The sequence below is a fragment of the Callorhinchus milii genome, unplaced genomic scaffold (assembly GCF_018977255.1).
Source record: "Callorhinchus milii isolate IMCB2004 unplaced genomic scaffold, IMCB_Cmil_1.0 Scaffold5, whole genome shotgun sequence".
In the NCBI taxonomy this organism is placed as follows: domain Eukaryota; kingdom Metazoa; phylum Chordata; class Chondrichthyes; order Chimaeriformes; family Callorhinchidae; genus Callorhinchus; species Callorhinchus milii.
In genome coordinates, this window is record NW_024704746.1 from 4,900,590 (window position 1) to 4,915,553 (window position 14,964).

Genomic DNA, 14,964 nt, shown 5'->3' on the forward strand with positions numbered 1-14,964 from the left:
GAATCTCCCTTCTCTTTTTGAATAGTGGCACGATATCTATAAAGTCCACATAAACACATAGACAGGACCTCAGTTTGACATCTCATCTGAAGGATGATGATATCTTGAACCTTGCACCTTGAGGTGTCATCTTAGATAAGAGTTCAAAGTCCCGACGTGGAGCTGGAACCCACAACGTTCTGCTAATAGCCAGACACGCCCCAGACGGGAGTGAGCGCTCTCTAGATTAACTCAATGCCCATTATGACTTAAATCTGGAAAACTGCAGCTACGAGCACAAAGCTGAACTGCCTCTGCCCCAGAGGGACCACCTGCTGTTTACGATTCAAACTGTGGAAAACTTTATTCACTGTAATAATCTTGCTCACAACTTGTGCCTCTGTAATCAGCTTCTACAAAGCAGGGCATGGTCTCGGGATCTGTTCTGGGACTGAGCAACTTTGAGGTTGAGAACAAAAATCATTTGTTTGAGGAACGAGCAGCGTTGACAGTGTAAAGCTCGTCAGAGAGGCGAAACCCACTGCCACCAGCATCAAACAGCAATTGCAAATGACCTGTAATTAGCCAGCAAATTTATACAATTTGGTGGGGGGAGCAGAGAGGCCAGGCTGGGAGGCAGACAGGAGGCCAGGCTGGGGGCAGAGAGATGTACACCAGTGGGGAGAAACAACACAAATTATTTGGAAACTCTGAATTCAGTAGCTATTCGCATGAAAGCTCACCTGATTTTCGAGTTACAGGTCATCTCGTTGACTGGATAGTGGATGTCCACTGCGTCCTGGATCACATTGCCGTATTCAAACACTTTAATCCGCTTCGTCACCCCAGCGATAGCAAAGAAATCGCAATCTCGGTCAAATTCAATACTGTAAAAAAAATTACAAAATATCCATTAAAATTAAGAATCAAAATTAAAAATTAGAATTAAAATTCCTGGCATTCCTACTTTCCCAGAGCTATCGCCAGGTTGTCCTGCCAGCAGGCAGCTAGAAACCCAATGTAAACCACTCAACCAACCTCAGCAAAGCTAGGGGGTAGACACTCACATTCCCCTAAACGGTGTTCATATCAAAACCAGGACTGGGTTTGGAAACAACAACAAATGAAGAACAGAAGAATTGCTAGACGAAAAGATCAAGGTCCATCCAGTTCGCCTTCCACCATCCCGGTAGTCGCTTGACATGTCATATCTCAAGCTACATATGAGCACTCTGGGACGCTACCCTGTGTGAGGGGCTCTATATAAATGCAAGCTAGTGTTGTATCCCAAGATATTATTTCCTATCATAAATCTATCTACTTTGTTCTTGAAAGGATCAACACTTCCTGCTTCCACCGTCTCCCTAGGGAACCTGTATGTATGCAAGTAGTAAATGTATGAACATGTATGTTTCTGCAGATTTGTTTCAAATTTATACTCCAATTCCATATGTATATCTCCTTTCTTGTTGGGAGGACATCCCAAGGCGCTGGACCGTCAAGGATCAAGGATTTTGAAACCACAGCTAGCCATGTGGAAACTGAGGGAGGGAGAGAGCCCATTACCAGCCAATACCAATGTGGGCCTTGTTCTCCCCACGACGATCCCGATGGACCAGCCACTGATATCACTGCAGTCTATCCACACACCATCCCGGTCACACGTGCAGCCAGGAAACTACCTTTCACAGGCCACACTTCACTGCACATGGCAAGCAGACACCAGTTCAATCCTCCTGCACATAGCTTCGCTGAGTGTCAATCTCCCCCACACTCTGCGCTGCTCTCCTCGGTGTTGTACCACGGTGGGATCAGTACCACTGTATCCACTCCAGCCTGTTCCATGTTCCCAGTCCGGCCCCACTATTGGCAGACAGGCCTTCAGCCTCTCTGCCCCCACCCTCTGGAACTTCATCACACAATTTTGCCTTGCTCCCTCCCTTTCCTCCTTCAAGGCATGTCTCAAAATCTTCCTCTTTGACCTCACCTTCGGTCACCCTCGTACCCACTCACCCTCCCTTCCTTCCACCCCTCTTGATCGGGTCCAAATCCCTAACTGTCCAGCGCCTTGGGATATCATCCCGAAGTGAAAGGTGCTATACAAATAGAATTTGTTGTTGTTGAGAGGGCAGAGAAGATGCAAACATCTGCTATAGAGAGGGGAGAGAAGGGGTTGGGGTGAAGGAAAAGATGTGGATTGTAATTCCTCTGCGAGTTTATGCTGGCAACAAGCCAAGCTGGCACCGATGTGATGTGCTCCCCGAGGCAGGTTTGATTTATGCAGCTACTGATTCGGAATGCACAATCCAATTTATAGTAGCAAATGGATATTGGATTTCGGGACAAATCTGACCTCCACTTGTCATCATAAAATAGGCAACATAAAAATGCTCTGTTTCTTTATTTTTAAAAACAGTGCAGGGCTAATTACACGTGTCCTTCAGGCTTTTTATATCTATTCCCACAAGTTCTCTATGCAGAAAAGGTAACGAAATACAAACTAGTAATCCAATTGTGTTATCTGATCAGCTCCCCTTGCCGAGGAGGGAAATCGCTTATTTTGTTAATATGCAAAACTGATCAACTCAAATAGCTTAAAGTCCAATTAAGCACAAGCTGAGTTATCAGCAGAGAAGCAGAAATGGAGAGTGAACACAAGAACGGGCATCCAGTGAGCAGACCACGAACGTTTCACACTTTGCAGGTACAGCAACACAAGTTGGTCAGTCAGTATTAAACCGTTTGTGGAGGATTCCAAGCAATGAAGAAAATTAATTTTAGAATCTTTGTCCTTTAGTCACAACACAGAAGGTGAACAATTTACCTTATATATATTATATAATATATATAAAGAGAGAGGAAGTAACAATAGGATTCATGCTATCTTTTTTAATTTTGCTATAATTTAAACAAACCCATAAACAGCATAGCTCTGAGGCTCTACACAGCTACGGTAAACGAGTGTTTACCATAGTGTTGTATATTAGTTTTGTATATTAAGTCCCCTTGGAAAAACCACAGATCACCTGCGGCAAACCATCTCAGTCATTCTATTCATGGCGGTTTGTGGGACATTGCTGTGCGCAAATTGGCTGCCTACAAATACACAGCGACTCCACTTTACAGTGAACCCTGTGAAGCACTTTGAGACGTCCTCCCCACGTGAAAGTCGCTATATCAAACGTAAGCATTATGATTATTATCTCCGTAACCAAATATTGATGGAGAGGGCAGGAGATGGCACGAAAAACCAGGCTCCCAGCCCGGGTCCTGAGATTCAAAGATCACAAACATCAGGAAAACAGTAGCATAATGCACCCCGCCTCCTGAAAGAGGTCTTTGCCACAGCAGCAGCAGCGATGGCACGTCAATCTCAGAGATGGCCTTCAGTAAGAGCTGGGGGACAGTTGTTTAATTAGTGCTCACAGTGAGTGTGTCGCACACGCTATGCAGGGACCGGTGGAGCAGATCATGGCACAAACTCAAGAGGGAATTAAGAAAGCTATTTGGGGAAGAAATCAATAGATGTGTGCGAGACAGCAGTGTGGGTGTTTTTCTCTCTACTGGCCACAAGGATTAGGATTTTTTCCATTAAAGGGTTTTTCCGCCATTAATTAGATTTTTAGCCTCCATTAACAGATTTTTCCCCATTAACGAGCCTTGTAGCGTTGTGTTTAGCCCGCTGGCCTTGAGGATTCGTTCCTATATTTTCTTAGGCTCCTGACTTGCTGCTTACAATTGCTGACTTGTAGATAAAGCTCCAGGATTGCAGGATTTGAACAGCAGGTCTCCCATGGGGCTTGGTGTAACGCAATGAATGCAGTGTATAACAGGGCTGTGAGCACAGACTGCCATCGTGTGGACAGACTCGGGGAGCTTTCACTCTGAAACAATCCACACCTTCAACATCCTCCGTCTCAAACCCAAAACAGGGAGGGAAATGTCTGTGAGCTTGTCTGTGGGTTTGTAACCCTAGACTGGCAACATCTCCATATCCTCAGCCTTTTCACATAGCAAAATAACAGAACATAACAGCAATCTCCAGTTCCAGCTCTTTGCCCTCTACACCTCCTGATTCAAGCGGACAGTGTAGCGAGACTCTTCACACCTCCCGATACAGTATAGCGAGCATCTCAGACACCGACCCACATGAACGCTGACCTAGTTTCCCCCGCTGTGAAGTCATATCGCTGTGAAAACAGGTTTCTGACCCCCAGCGGAAACAACGGTGTTCAAATAGCCAAGTGAAATTGCCGGATTCCGGTCTAAAATTCCACCCGCGCAAACTGGAGAGCATTGCAGGCTGACAGGGTAAGGACGTAGACTGAGCACACCCGTGGGATAGCCAGTGTTTAGCACTCAGCTACTCTATTCACATCTTCCCAACTTACCCTTCAAATAAATAATCCATTCATTTCATGTCAGCAGGGCTTCTCAAAGTGGCTCATAGGATTTACTGTAAAGTGTAGTGACTGTGTACAGTTTAGGCGAACATGGCAGCCAATTTGCACACAGCAACATCCAGCAATCAACCTTGGGAGTGATGAATTTTATCTGGACCTGGACACCAGGAGAAACTCCCTCGTTTTTGAATAGCGCCATGTGATCTTAAACGTTCACCTGAACAGCCATAGACAGGCCCTCGGCTTAACATCTCATCCGAAGGACGGCACCTCCGGCAACGCAGGGCTTCCCCAGCACTGGACTGGAGTGTCAGCTTAGACTATGTGATTTCTCTCCATTGTCCTAAAAAGAAAACTTTAGTGTGTCCAGCACTCTAGCCCTTCCTTGGGGGTTTTAGTACAGGGTGTTCACAATGTCCTGTTACTCCTGTTTTTTTTCTTATAATGAATTTTTATTTTCTGGTGCAGATGAGTTGAGTGTAACAAAGTCTGACACCAGTAACTTCCTCATCACTGACTCCATCCATGTTACAGAAGATGTGGCGCCGAACCTGGCGACGGATCATTATCTGCCATGAAAATGATGGCGCTCACACACACCAATCCTCTGGACGTCTAAATACAGTTAAACACTTGTACTGAATACAATTATCATCATTCTTCCACATGTTTCAGTTGGACAACATGACTTTGTGAACACCAGGAGGCAGGATCTAGCCAACAATGTATAGTGTCTCACCTTGACACGATGCTGGATCCATTATACAGGTCGTTGGCGTAGGACAGAGTGGCGAGCGGCCTGACTGAGCTGTACCGTGTAAACTTCGACAGACATTCCCGAAACTCCTCCAGTTGATTTGCTGATCTAGTCTCATCTGTTGGCAGCAAAGCAAGAGGTTATCTCCAATCTCCCCACACGCATTAAATAGAACCCGCTCTGCCATCCCCCACCTCCACAACATTGTTCAGCTCCACCATTGCATCACCCCTCAGATCGCCAAAACCCTCATCCACGCATTCATCACATCTAGGCTTGACTACGTCAACTCCTTGCTTGTCAGCCTTCCCAACTCTTCCCTCCACAAGCTGCAGATCATCCAGAACTCTGCAGCTCATGTCCTCTCCCGCACCAGGCTCCATGACCCCATCACCCCCACCGTTGCTCGGCTCCATCAGCCAGAGGACAGAGTTCAAAATCCTCGTCCTCGCCTTCAAGACCCTCCACGGCCTTGCCACTCCTTACCTCTGTGACCTGCTGACCCCATATCAACCTGTCCGATCCCTCCGTTCAGTCAGCTGTGGCCTGCTCCATGACTCCCGCCCAGACTACTACGTCATTGGCCTTCAGCCTTTATGCCCCCATCCTATGGAACTCCATCTCACAGTCCCTTCGGCTCACTCCCTCACTTTCCTCCTTCAAGGCGCATCTCAAAACCTCCCTCTTTGACCGAGCCTTCGGCTACTCTCCCCGATCACGACCCACAGCGAGGGTCCAAATCCCTGATTTGTCCAGTGCCTTGGGATATCCTCCCAACCTCAAAGGCACGATACAAATGTAATTTGTATTGTACCACACTGGGATGTACGCACGCCCGTACTCACATGCTGGCATACACATGAGCCGTTCCTGACTAGGGCTGAATTTCTGTGACACAGTATGAAGTAGTGTGATAGGGAAATCTTTAACCCTGACACTACCGGAACATGGAATGCTCTGTTAGAAGTAATATTAATAATAATCCTAGCAGTTGACATAACACTTATAACATTAAACATCTAAAATCGCTTCACAGGATTTACTATAAAATGTAGTGACTGTGTTTTGTGGGTGAACGTGGCAGCCAATTTGCCCACAGCAATGTCCCACAAACATGCCATGAAGTGAGTGACCAATTTTATCTGGGGGATTGTTGGCCAGGATACCGGGAGAAAGTAACTCCCTTCTCTTTTTGAAGAGTCTCATGGCTTCCCCAGCACTACACTGGAGTGTCAGCCTAGACTTTAGGATCAGAGTCCCAGGCATGAGGCTTCAACCCATGAACCTCTGACCCAGCGGCAAGAGCTTGAAGTTACATTTACCAGAGATACGAGAGAGTCTGGTGGAGAAATAACACTGTTCCAGGTCCTCGAAGTGCGCAGTCAAGCGTTTCCGCCGGGACGCCAGTGTGTTGTTATACCATGTCTGTCTCTTTCCCTGTACACAATACACACACGGTTAGCAGTCAACTCACATCGTCAGCAAGTAAAAAGAGAAAACCTGTATTTAACTGCATTTACCCAAAACAGGCCTTTACTTTTAACATCTCAACCAGGGCATAGAATCTTACAGCACAGAAGGAGGCCGTTCAGCCCCTCGTGCCTATGTCGGCTCTTTAAAAGAGCTAAACATTAGTCCCACTCTTCAGCTCTTACGCCATAGTCCTACAATTCTTTCCTTTTTTTCTCTGGGTAAAATATCTCGGAGAACAAGTTTCAACATGCAGCTGGAGCCCTCAACCTCGAGAACGCTAACTTCTAGGTCAGGCTGACAAAGCTGAACAAACACATCCCCCCGGATTCCCCCCTCACCTTTACCGTGGAGAACAACTAATTCAAGGAGTCAGGGATTTTGAGCTGGTTTAATGTGAAGGCAGTCTTAATAATTAATATGATCATCAACACTCCCAGGGAGGAAGAGGCCACCTCACCCAGACCTGAGGCTAGAGTGTGAGTCGTTCTGCTGTTACCCGCACCACTTTCTGCCAACCGGAGCTGAGCCTACACCTATAACATGCCCTGTCCCAGATATTAATTTGAGTCACATCAGTGTTGTGTTGACTGAAGCTCTGGGATAGCGCAGACACACATTGCAGGCTGTAGATTTGTCACACTAAAGGCTGCTCACCTGGGAACTCCCACTGAACCCCCGGGGCTGGTTATACTCGGTGGAGTCAATAATACTGCTGAAAGATCAAAAATAATTGAGGGACAAATGTTAGCGCATTCAGAGTTAGATTACATACAACATGCAAGATCATACTGAAAACCCCCGTCAGGTGGATGTTAAAGATCCCACAGCACAATTGGAAAAGAGAAGGCAGTTTCTTTCTCCTGTTGTCCTGGCTAATAATCCCCAAATAAAATTGGTCACTCACTTTGTGGCTGTTTGTGTGATGTTCCTGTGCACAACTGTCTGATACGTTTTACCCACAAAATACACAGTCACTACACTTTACAGCAAAGTACTTTTCCTGTGAAGAGCTTTGAGACACTGACAATTTGATAAGTCATTGTATCAAATGGCAGGATGAGGATGATTATTATTGATAATAAAATAATATAATAACCTGAATTATTAAGCGTTTTTCTTAAACAGTGCCAAAGGGATTACTGTGAATGCAGTGAGGCAAAATAGCAAACATGGCAGCCGATCTGTGCATACTGCAAAATGTATAAAAGTGAATAACCAGCTGACCTGGAGGATTGCTGGCCAGGACACCAGGAAAAACACTTCTCTTTTTTAATGGTAACATGAGATAATAATAACAATCCTTGCATTTTATATAGCACTTTATCACGTCTTCGAGACGTCTCAAAGAGCTTCACAGAATATACTGTAAAGTGAATTGACTGTATAAGTATATTGTGTGGGAGAAACGCAGCAGCGAATTGCGTACAGCATTGTATCACAAACAGTTGTGAATTGAGTTAACACATTTTTAAATTTTTTTATTTGAAGGGATTATTACCCCTGCAAATCAATCTGCCAAGCGATAAACAAATGGGTTCCTACTTACTGCTAGGTGAACAAAGGCAGGTGGAGTAAGGAAACTTCGTCCTGCCCGGGAATCGAACCCAGGTCCTCTCGCTTGTGAGGCAAGTGCTCTAACCGCGAAGCTGCAGGACTCCACTGATCTTTAGCAACCATTGGAGACAGGCCAAGTGACAATGCTGTGCTCTGTCTGTAAACAGCAGAGTGTCACTGACTCCTAGCCATTTTGTTTTGGACAGTCAGGTGTCTGATACATGCGGAAAAACTATCCCATACTTAAAGAGTATCCAAACCAAACTGAGAATTCCATGTATCCCACCTACACACGGAAATTCGAGATAGATTGTTGGAATGGAATGCGCAATCTCTCCCTGGAAGGATGGATCCTACTTACCTAATTCTGGAAAATATTAGACGCAGGTTGGCAAGAGCCAAGGCTTGGGGAACCCAGAGTGTGCATTGGGCTAGCTGCTGAAGTCTAACCAGCTAAAACTGCATAGCTCGCCATTGATATTGTTGTCTGGCAAGCTTTCCCACTGCTTGCCCAGCTAGGACCACCCAACCCGTTAGGGCTTTGGTTTGCAGGGTTAACAGGAGCTGATCGGATGACTCCTTGCCTCCAGTGACTGATCTGCCCTTCCAAGTCCTGCCGATGAGCCATTCAGGGCTGTGCTGTCATCAGCAGTGCCCCGGAATGCTATGGACCCACCTGGCTTAGGAACCAGCCTACCAAGACCATAGAGGGTTGGCTCGATTCCAATATTCTGTTTCAGCCATTTTACCTTGGAGCAAGTTCAGCTCCAAGGAGACCCCGCTTACAAGTCCTAGCCATGAGATCTGAACCTATCTGATCCGGAGGTGAGAGCACTGCTGATTGAGCAGGGCTGACGCACTGAAACGCGGGGTCACGGCCTTAAAACGAACCTGTAAACAAAACCGCAACAGCAACCTGACCAATCTGCAAATAATGTGAAACACGTGGTTGTATGTTCCAAACTGAGCAATAGTCCCATGTTGGATGATGAGGTTTCCTGTTACTATTCATCAAACAAATACGGTCGCTGCCTCTTTAAAAGTCTGCAGCTTTGAAGCCACCACATCAATCAAGTCAGTAGTTACTAAACCACTCTTGAAGGGGTCTCTACCCTCTTCATTATACATTGCAAATGTACTCTAGTTAATTTCTCAGAAGGAAGCAAGGGCATACAAGGAGAAGGGAAGAAGGGAGGGCAAAAAGTATGACTTTTTAATAATAATCCTCGCATTTGATATAGCGCTTTTCATGTCGGGAGGACATCCCAAAGCGCTTCACAGAACACACTGTAAAGTGAATAATAAATTCACTTTTATTATTTAATAAATTATTATTATTCACTTTACATAATAATACTTTAAATAATAATAATAATAACCTCCAAAACCCAACACAATAATAAATTGGTCATTTTCAATCTACGACTGTTTGTGGGACATTGCTGTGCGCAATTGGCTGCCGCGTTCGCCCACAAATATACAGTCACTTCACTTTACAGTGTGTTCTGTGAAGCGCTTTGGGATGTCCTCCCGACATGAAAAGCGCTATATCAAATGCGAGGATTATTATTAAAAAGGCTGTTGAGCGTCTCTGAAACCCTGCCAGGCTCCGTCCTGGGAAAGCACAGACTGAAACGACTGCATGGGGAAGTGGCCATTTGGAGAAGAGGTGAGAGGTTCTGAGACCCAGAAGCTGGCTGGCACCATAACCGTCCGACCCAGCCATTGTAACCCTGGAGATGGTATGACAGTAGTCCATTTGCAAACAACTCTTCGCACCCCCGCCCCCCGGGAGCCCCTGTGCTTACACACACACACACACACACACACACACACAATCAATCTGCCATGTGAATAAAACGCCACCGATCCAGAAATTACCTGTGTGATGGGGATGGAGCTTCAAACTGTGGCACTGTGCTGTCCAAGTTCTGTTGGGGGATCAGCTCACTGATGGGAGAGTGCAGGCCAGTCCTCTCAGTGAATATCAGCCCCTGTAAGATAGCATCCTGTTAGCCTTGTACAATCCTATTACACTGCCTGTATTTCACACAGAAAAACTCTGACAGCGAGTGCTGTTGCCTCCTCCCTGTGTATCAGTCTGATAGACTCTCGGGCTCTGAATTTGACCATTCAGCGCATCAATTAGCACTATCTGTCAGCCCCAACATCAAGTCTACATGGCTCATTACGCCTGAAACAGAGCCTCTGGAAATGAGTTAAACACTGACATTCAGTCAAAGGCCTCAGGAAACAAGGCAGCAAGGAGCTTCCGAGCAGATTGCTGTCCCAAAGCCCTTCGAGTGAACAATTCCATTTCCCTGTCTTTCACAGACCCTGATTGAAGACGGCTCGAGACACTTCACTGGACAAGGTGGATAGTCAAGGAGTTGCTCTCACTCTCCAGGGGAAGTGCTTTGTCCTGACACAAGGCAAACGCTGGAAACAGACACATAAGCATTTGATGGAGGAGGGGAGGGAAGGGGGGAGCTTGATGGCGAGGCTGTACTATAAGTACTGTGATACTCACAATCCCAGTTTGTCACCATCAGAGTCATTCAGGTATCGGGTAGTGCAACATGACTCTCACAAACAGTTCGTCACATTTAGTTCAACAAATGCATTTGTGAACGTTACTAATTATCTAATGCTAGTCACACACTGCAATGCTTGAAATCCGCCAAACCATTAACAGTTCCACGTTCACACAGAGGTTTCCTGGAGTGGAAAGTGCACTCCCTGGAGATTACTAAGCACAGGTTGACAAGAGCCAACACATGGGGATCAGTCTAAACCCAGCAGTTACCCAGCTAAACCTGCATAGCTTGCCATTGAGAGGACTGTCTAGTAATCCATCCCAACCCATTCAGGCTTTCGCTTGGGGTGGTTGAGAGAGCGCAGAACCCCAAGCCCCAGTGACTGCAAAATACTCTGCAATGATTCAGAAGAAACGCTGCAGAGGTTTGAAAATCTGATCTGTATAGACATTTGATATGGCACCAGGCACTTGCTCTTCTGGCTGAAATCCTGCTCAGCATTCTTGAAGCAGATAGCAAGCAACCTTTTCGCCCTCAACAGCTGACAAACAACATCTCACATTTATACAGGGCAACATTTCAGAGCTCTTCACAGGGATACCACAAAAAATGAAGGTGAGGAGGGATAGGGATACAGAGAAGCATCTCGGAGCATTCAGCACACGTTCAAAGAGATAAATAAGTAGCTAAGCACTCCAAGACTCTACCCTTTGTGAAAGGCACTACATAAATGCAAGTCGTATAGGATTTGAGGCACAAATTAAAGCCGGAGGACAGAGGGAGGGAGACCCAGAGGTTAGGGGAACCGAAGGACCGACCCCCAATGATAGCGTGGCGATACCGAGGATGCATAGCAAACCCAAGCTAGCCGAGCGGAAGCGGCGAGCGGATTAGTGAGGTAGGGAAAGATCCGAGAGTTAAGTGGGGAGTGGATAGATTTGTAGATGAGGTTGAGAAATTGGTCTGAGGGGAGCTCGGGAGGCAGTGAAGCCTGGGGTGATTGGCATGCAGTTTGGTAAGGAGAGTTGAGGGATTGAGGGTGATGGAGTGTGGATGAGTTGCAGCTCATAGTGAAGAGGCCAGAAAGAGCACCTCTGACAACGCAGAGCATTCTCTCCAGCACTGCACTGGAGTGTCAGCCTAGACTGTGAGCTCAAAGTACAATCGTGCAGCTCAAACCCATAACCTTTGGATTGAAAGGAAAGAATGCTACCAACTGAGTCAGGCTGACAGATCTGCATCGGGGATGAGATATGTGAATTAAACTAGCCATTGAAATGACTGGGTTTTGTCTTACCACTAGTGTCAAGAGAAACACTTTACAGGGAAAACCAGCACGGAGGGCCCTGACCATGTCATGGCCCCAAGCATGGGTGGCAAGTTGGTATATGAGAGCTTTACTCACCTCTACTCGCTTGATGTCCTCTTCAAGAACATTAAGCTCTTTCTGCAATTGGTCCAGTTGCTGTGAAAGCAACAGGAGAGATTAACCAGGAGAGCAATCCTTGCATTTGTTAGCACGCCTTCAGGAGGATATCCCAAGCACTTCACCAGATTTACTCTGAAAGGTAGTGACTGTGTATTTGTAGGCAAACACAACAGCCAATTTATACACAGCAATGTTCCACAAACAGTGCTCCCCCAACAACGCACTGGATCATCAGTCTAGAATGTGAGCTCCTAGTCCCAATGTGGGGCTGAAAATCCACAACCTTCTGACTCAGGTAGGAGATCACCGACTGAGCCAGGCTGAGTACTACCAAGTACTTGTGAGCATGTGGGGTTGCCAGTCAGAGACTCACCTGACACTCACCAAAACTGTGGGAATGGGTGGCCACATACACACACAGAACAAAGCTGCCCAGCGGGAGGAGAGAGAGAGAGAGAGAGAGACGGACAGAGTGAGGGCAGGAGCTCTGATAGTTGAGAACCAGTGGCCATAGACAAGAGGGACAAGCCAGATTTCCTACAGACTGAGGGACAGAAAAAGCAACATCTATCACAATAAGATAATAATCCCAGAAATCCACAAATCTCAATTTCCCCGGGACAAAGACTGTGGATGTCCGGGCTGCATTATGAGCCACTGATGGACACAAAGCCCAGTTATTGCTCTGCTGGAGCTGTTATTGGTTGGCCTGCCCCAAATGGCAGGAGTCATTCCGATCTCAGACCTTAACCCTTTTAGAGTGGAAGCTAGTTGTACGGTCACAGTTGAGCTAAACTCATCACCAGACAGGATGAAAAGGACACGGCTGAAATATACAGCATATGTCTCACTAACCTCTTTTTTATTCCTCTTTGCTTCCTGAAGAAACTCCATTAGAATTTGCAACTGGGCTGCTTGTGATTCCTGAATAAAGGAAATGTGGTTAAATGCAAAGCAGGATTTCCTTGGTAAATGCCGCCAGCCTATTAGTCTCATCTGTCACTCCCAGATTTAACACTTTCCGCTGCACTCAATGCTTCAAATAAAGAGGTTCATATATAGAATTACAATGTTAAAATTAGACCCATCATAACCTGGTGGAGCTCACTCCCCATTGCTCACTCCGTCGTGTCTGTGCTGGTGTTTGCTCCCCCACTGGAGCTCTCTATTCTAATCCTGTTCCCTGCTCTCTCCCATCATGTCTGTGCTGGTGCTCCCTCCCCCACTGGAGCTCTTTACTCTAATCTCATTCCCTGCTCTCCCCATCTCTAGAAACTCAACAAAAATGAGTATCATGTCTAGTTTTATAAAAAATACTTTAATCTTTACTATTAATTATATACCGTATGTATATCCTTTCTTCCCAAATAGATCTCCGGAGTTGTGGGTTCCACATTCTTGCAACCTCAGTGTGAAGTGAGGTTTTCTGATCTCACTTCCAGAATCTGTCCCTTACTTGGGAATCCTCCAGAGTCGTTCACTATATAGCTTGTCAATTGCCTTGGTTAAACACCTCAATCAGATCAACCCAACTCAAAGGAACAGAATCAGATCCTGCCGAGCCTCTCATCAGAGCTAAGACCTTTTGAGGTATGTACCTGAGAATAAGCTGCACATCGCGCTGAGAATGCAAAACCAAGTGCCAAATGCTAACATAGTTCCTTGCTTCAATCTTGCTTCCATTATGTAGCTGTCTCACACAACAATTTATTGAAGTTGAGTGCTTTGACCTCCTCACATTTCAGAGTGGACATGCATTGAAGTGTGCATTATTTGTGCTCCAGTTTGATAGTGTTTGGTGGCATTTCATCAGTACCCATTTAATAGGGAAGAGAAAGTGCAACCTGAACTAAAAACAGCTGAAGGAAATCCATCGGGTCTGAGAGAAAACCATTCAGAGTTAGGAAACGGTAATAGCTTTCAGATCAAGCATGAGCAATGATGAACGACTGGATTAGCCTGAGCAGATTTACCACTGTACAGGACGGAAGCCAGTGTAAATCTATGGAACAGGGTGGAAGCAGAATGTGTCATGCTTTCAAATGCTGATTTTTTTAAAAATATTTTGGGATAGTGTATGAGTAAATTGAGACACAATATACGGCAAGTGTAGTTTGCTTGGAGAACAAGGTAACTTTGGATCTAAGGTTCCCAAAGCTTCCCACGTTGTGGTAAACTAATCCATACAGAATGAGTTGCCATCAACATGTCCATTATTGTAGCATGGCTACTACCAGGATGGTAGAACTAGATGGACCGTAGTCTTTTTTCATCTAGCAATTCCTACGTTCCTGGTGACAGGCTGTGAGATTGTGCGCTTTAGAAGCCAGTTTAGTTCTTGTAGTCAAAGTAGAAGTGCTTTGGCTTGTGTCAGCCTAGACTGTGAATTCAAAGTCCAAACGTGAACCCACTTCCTTGTGACTCGGAGATGAGAGTATTACCGAGTGCACCATGATTTTTCTCAGCAAAATTCGCTTACCATCTCCAGCTGCTGCTTCTTCTGCATGATGAAATCCAGCATGAGGTTAACGTTAGCCAGATCCAGACTGTCCTGGTCTGTGATCAGCACATCCTGAATCGCTTGCCACCTGTGGCCATTCTGGAGAGCAAACCCAAGGTACCATTTAATTAGTAAAAGACAATATAGCAGACAAACTGGGACCCAGTGGATAAGCAGAAGTACAGATAAACTGAACCTCACACAACATATAAATTGGCTACAATGTCTACTCTGTCTCTCACCTCCCCGACACACTCATACGCATGCACACAGACTCTCTTTCTCTGGCTTTGGCAAAGTCACTGACAACAATTATGCTTAATCAGTGCCTT

The 14,964-nt window shown here is 45.8% G+C and overlaps 1 protein-coding gene across 1 annotated transcript in view; it reads right to left on the minus strand.

Moving 5' to 3' along the window:
• The window catches only part of cop1 (COP1 E3 ubiquitin ligase), a 67,230-nt gene that overhangs the window by 36,030 nt on the left and 16,236 nt on the right, over positions 1 to 14,964 (minus strand). The window contains exons 5-12 of the mRNA XM_042335550.1: positions 14,612 to 14,731; positions 12,988 to 13,056; positions 12,109 to 12,168; positions 10,048 to 10,160; positions 7,267 to 7,324; positions 6,462 to 6,576; positions 5,122 to 5,257; positions 723 to 866 (exon numbers count right to left, since the gene is read on the minus strand). Coding sequence (XP_042191484.1) covers positions 723 to 866; positions 5,122 to 5,257; positions 6,462 to 6,576; positions 7,267 to 7,324; positions 10,048 to 10,160; positions 12,109 to 12,168; positions 12,988 to 13,056; positions 14,612 to 14,731 — 815 coding nt within the window. The remainder of the gene's footprint in view (positions 1 to 722; positions 867 to 5,121; positions 5,258 to 6,461; positions 6,577 to 7,266; positions 7,325 to 10,047; positions 10,161 to 12,108; positions 12,169 to 12,987; positions 13,057 to 14,611; positions 14,732 to 14,964) is intronic.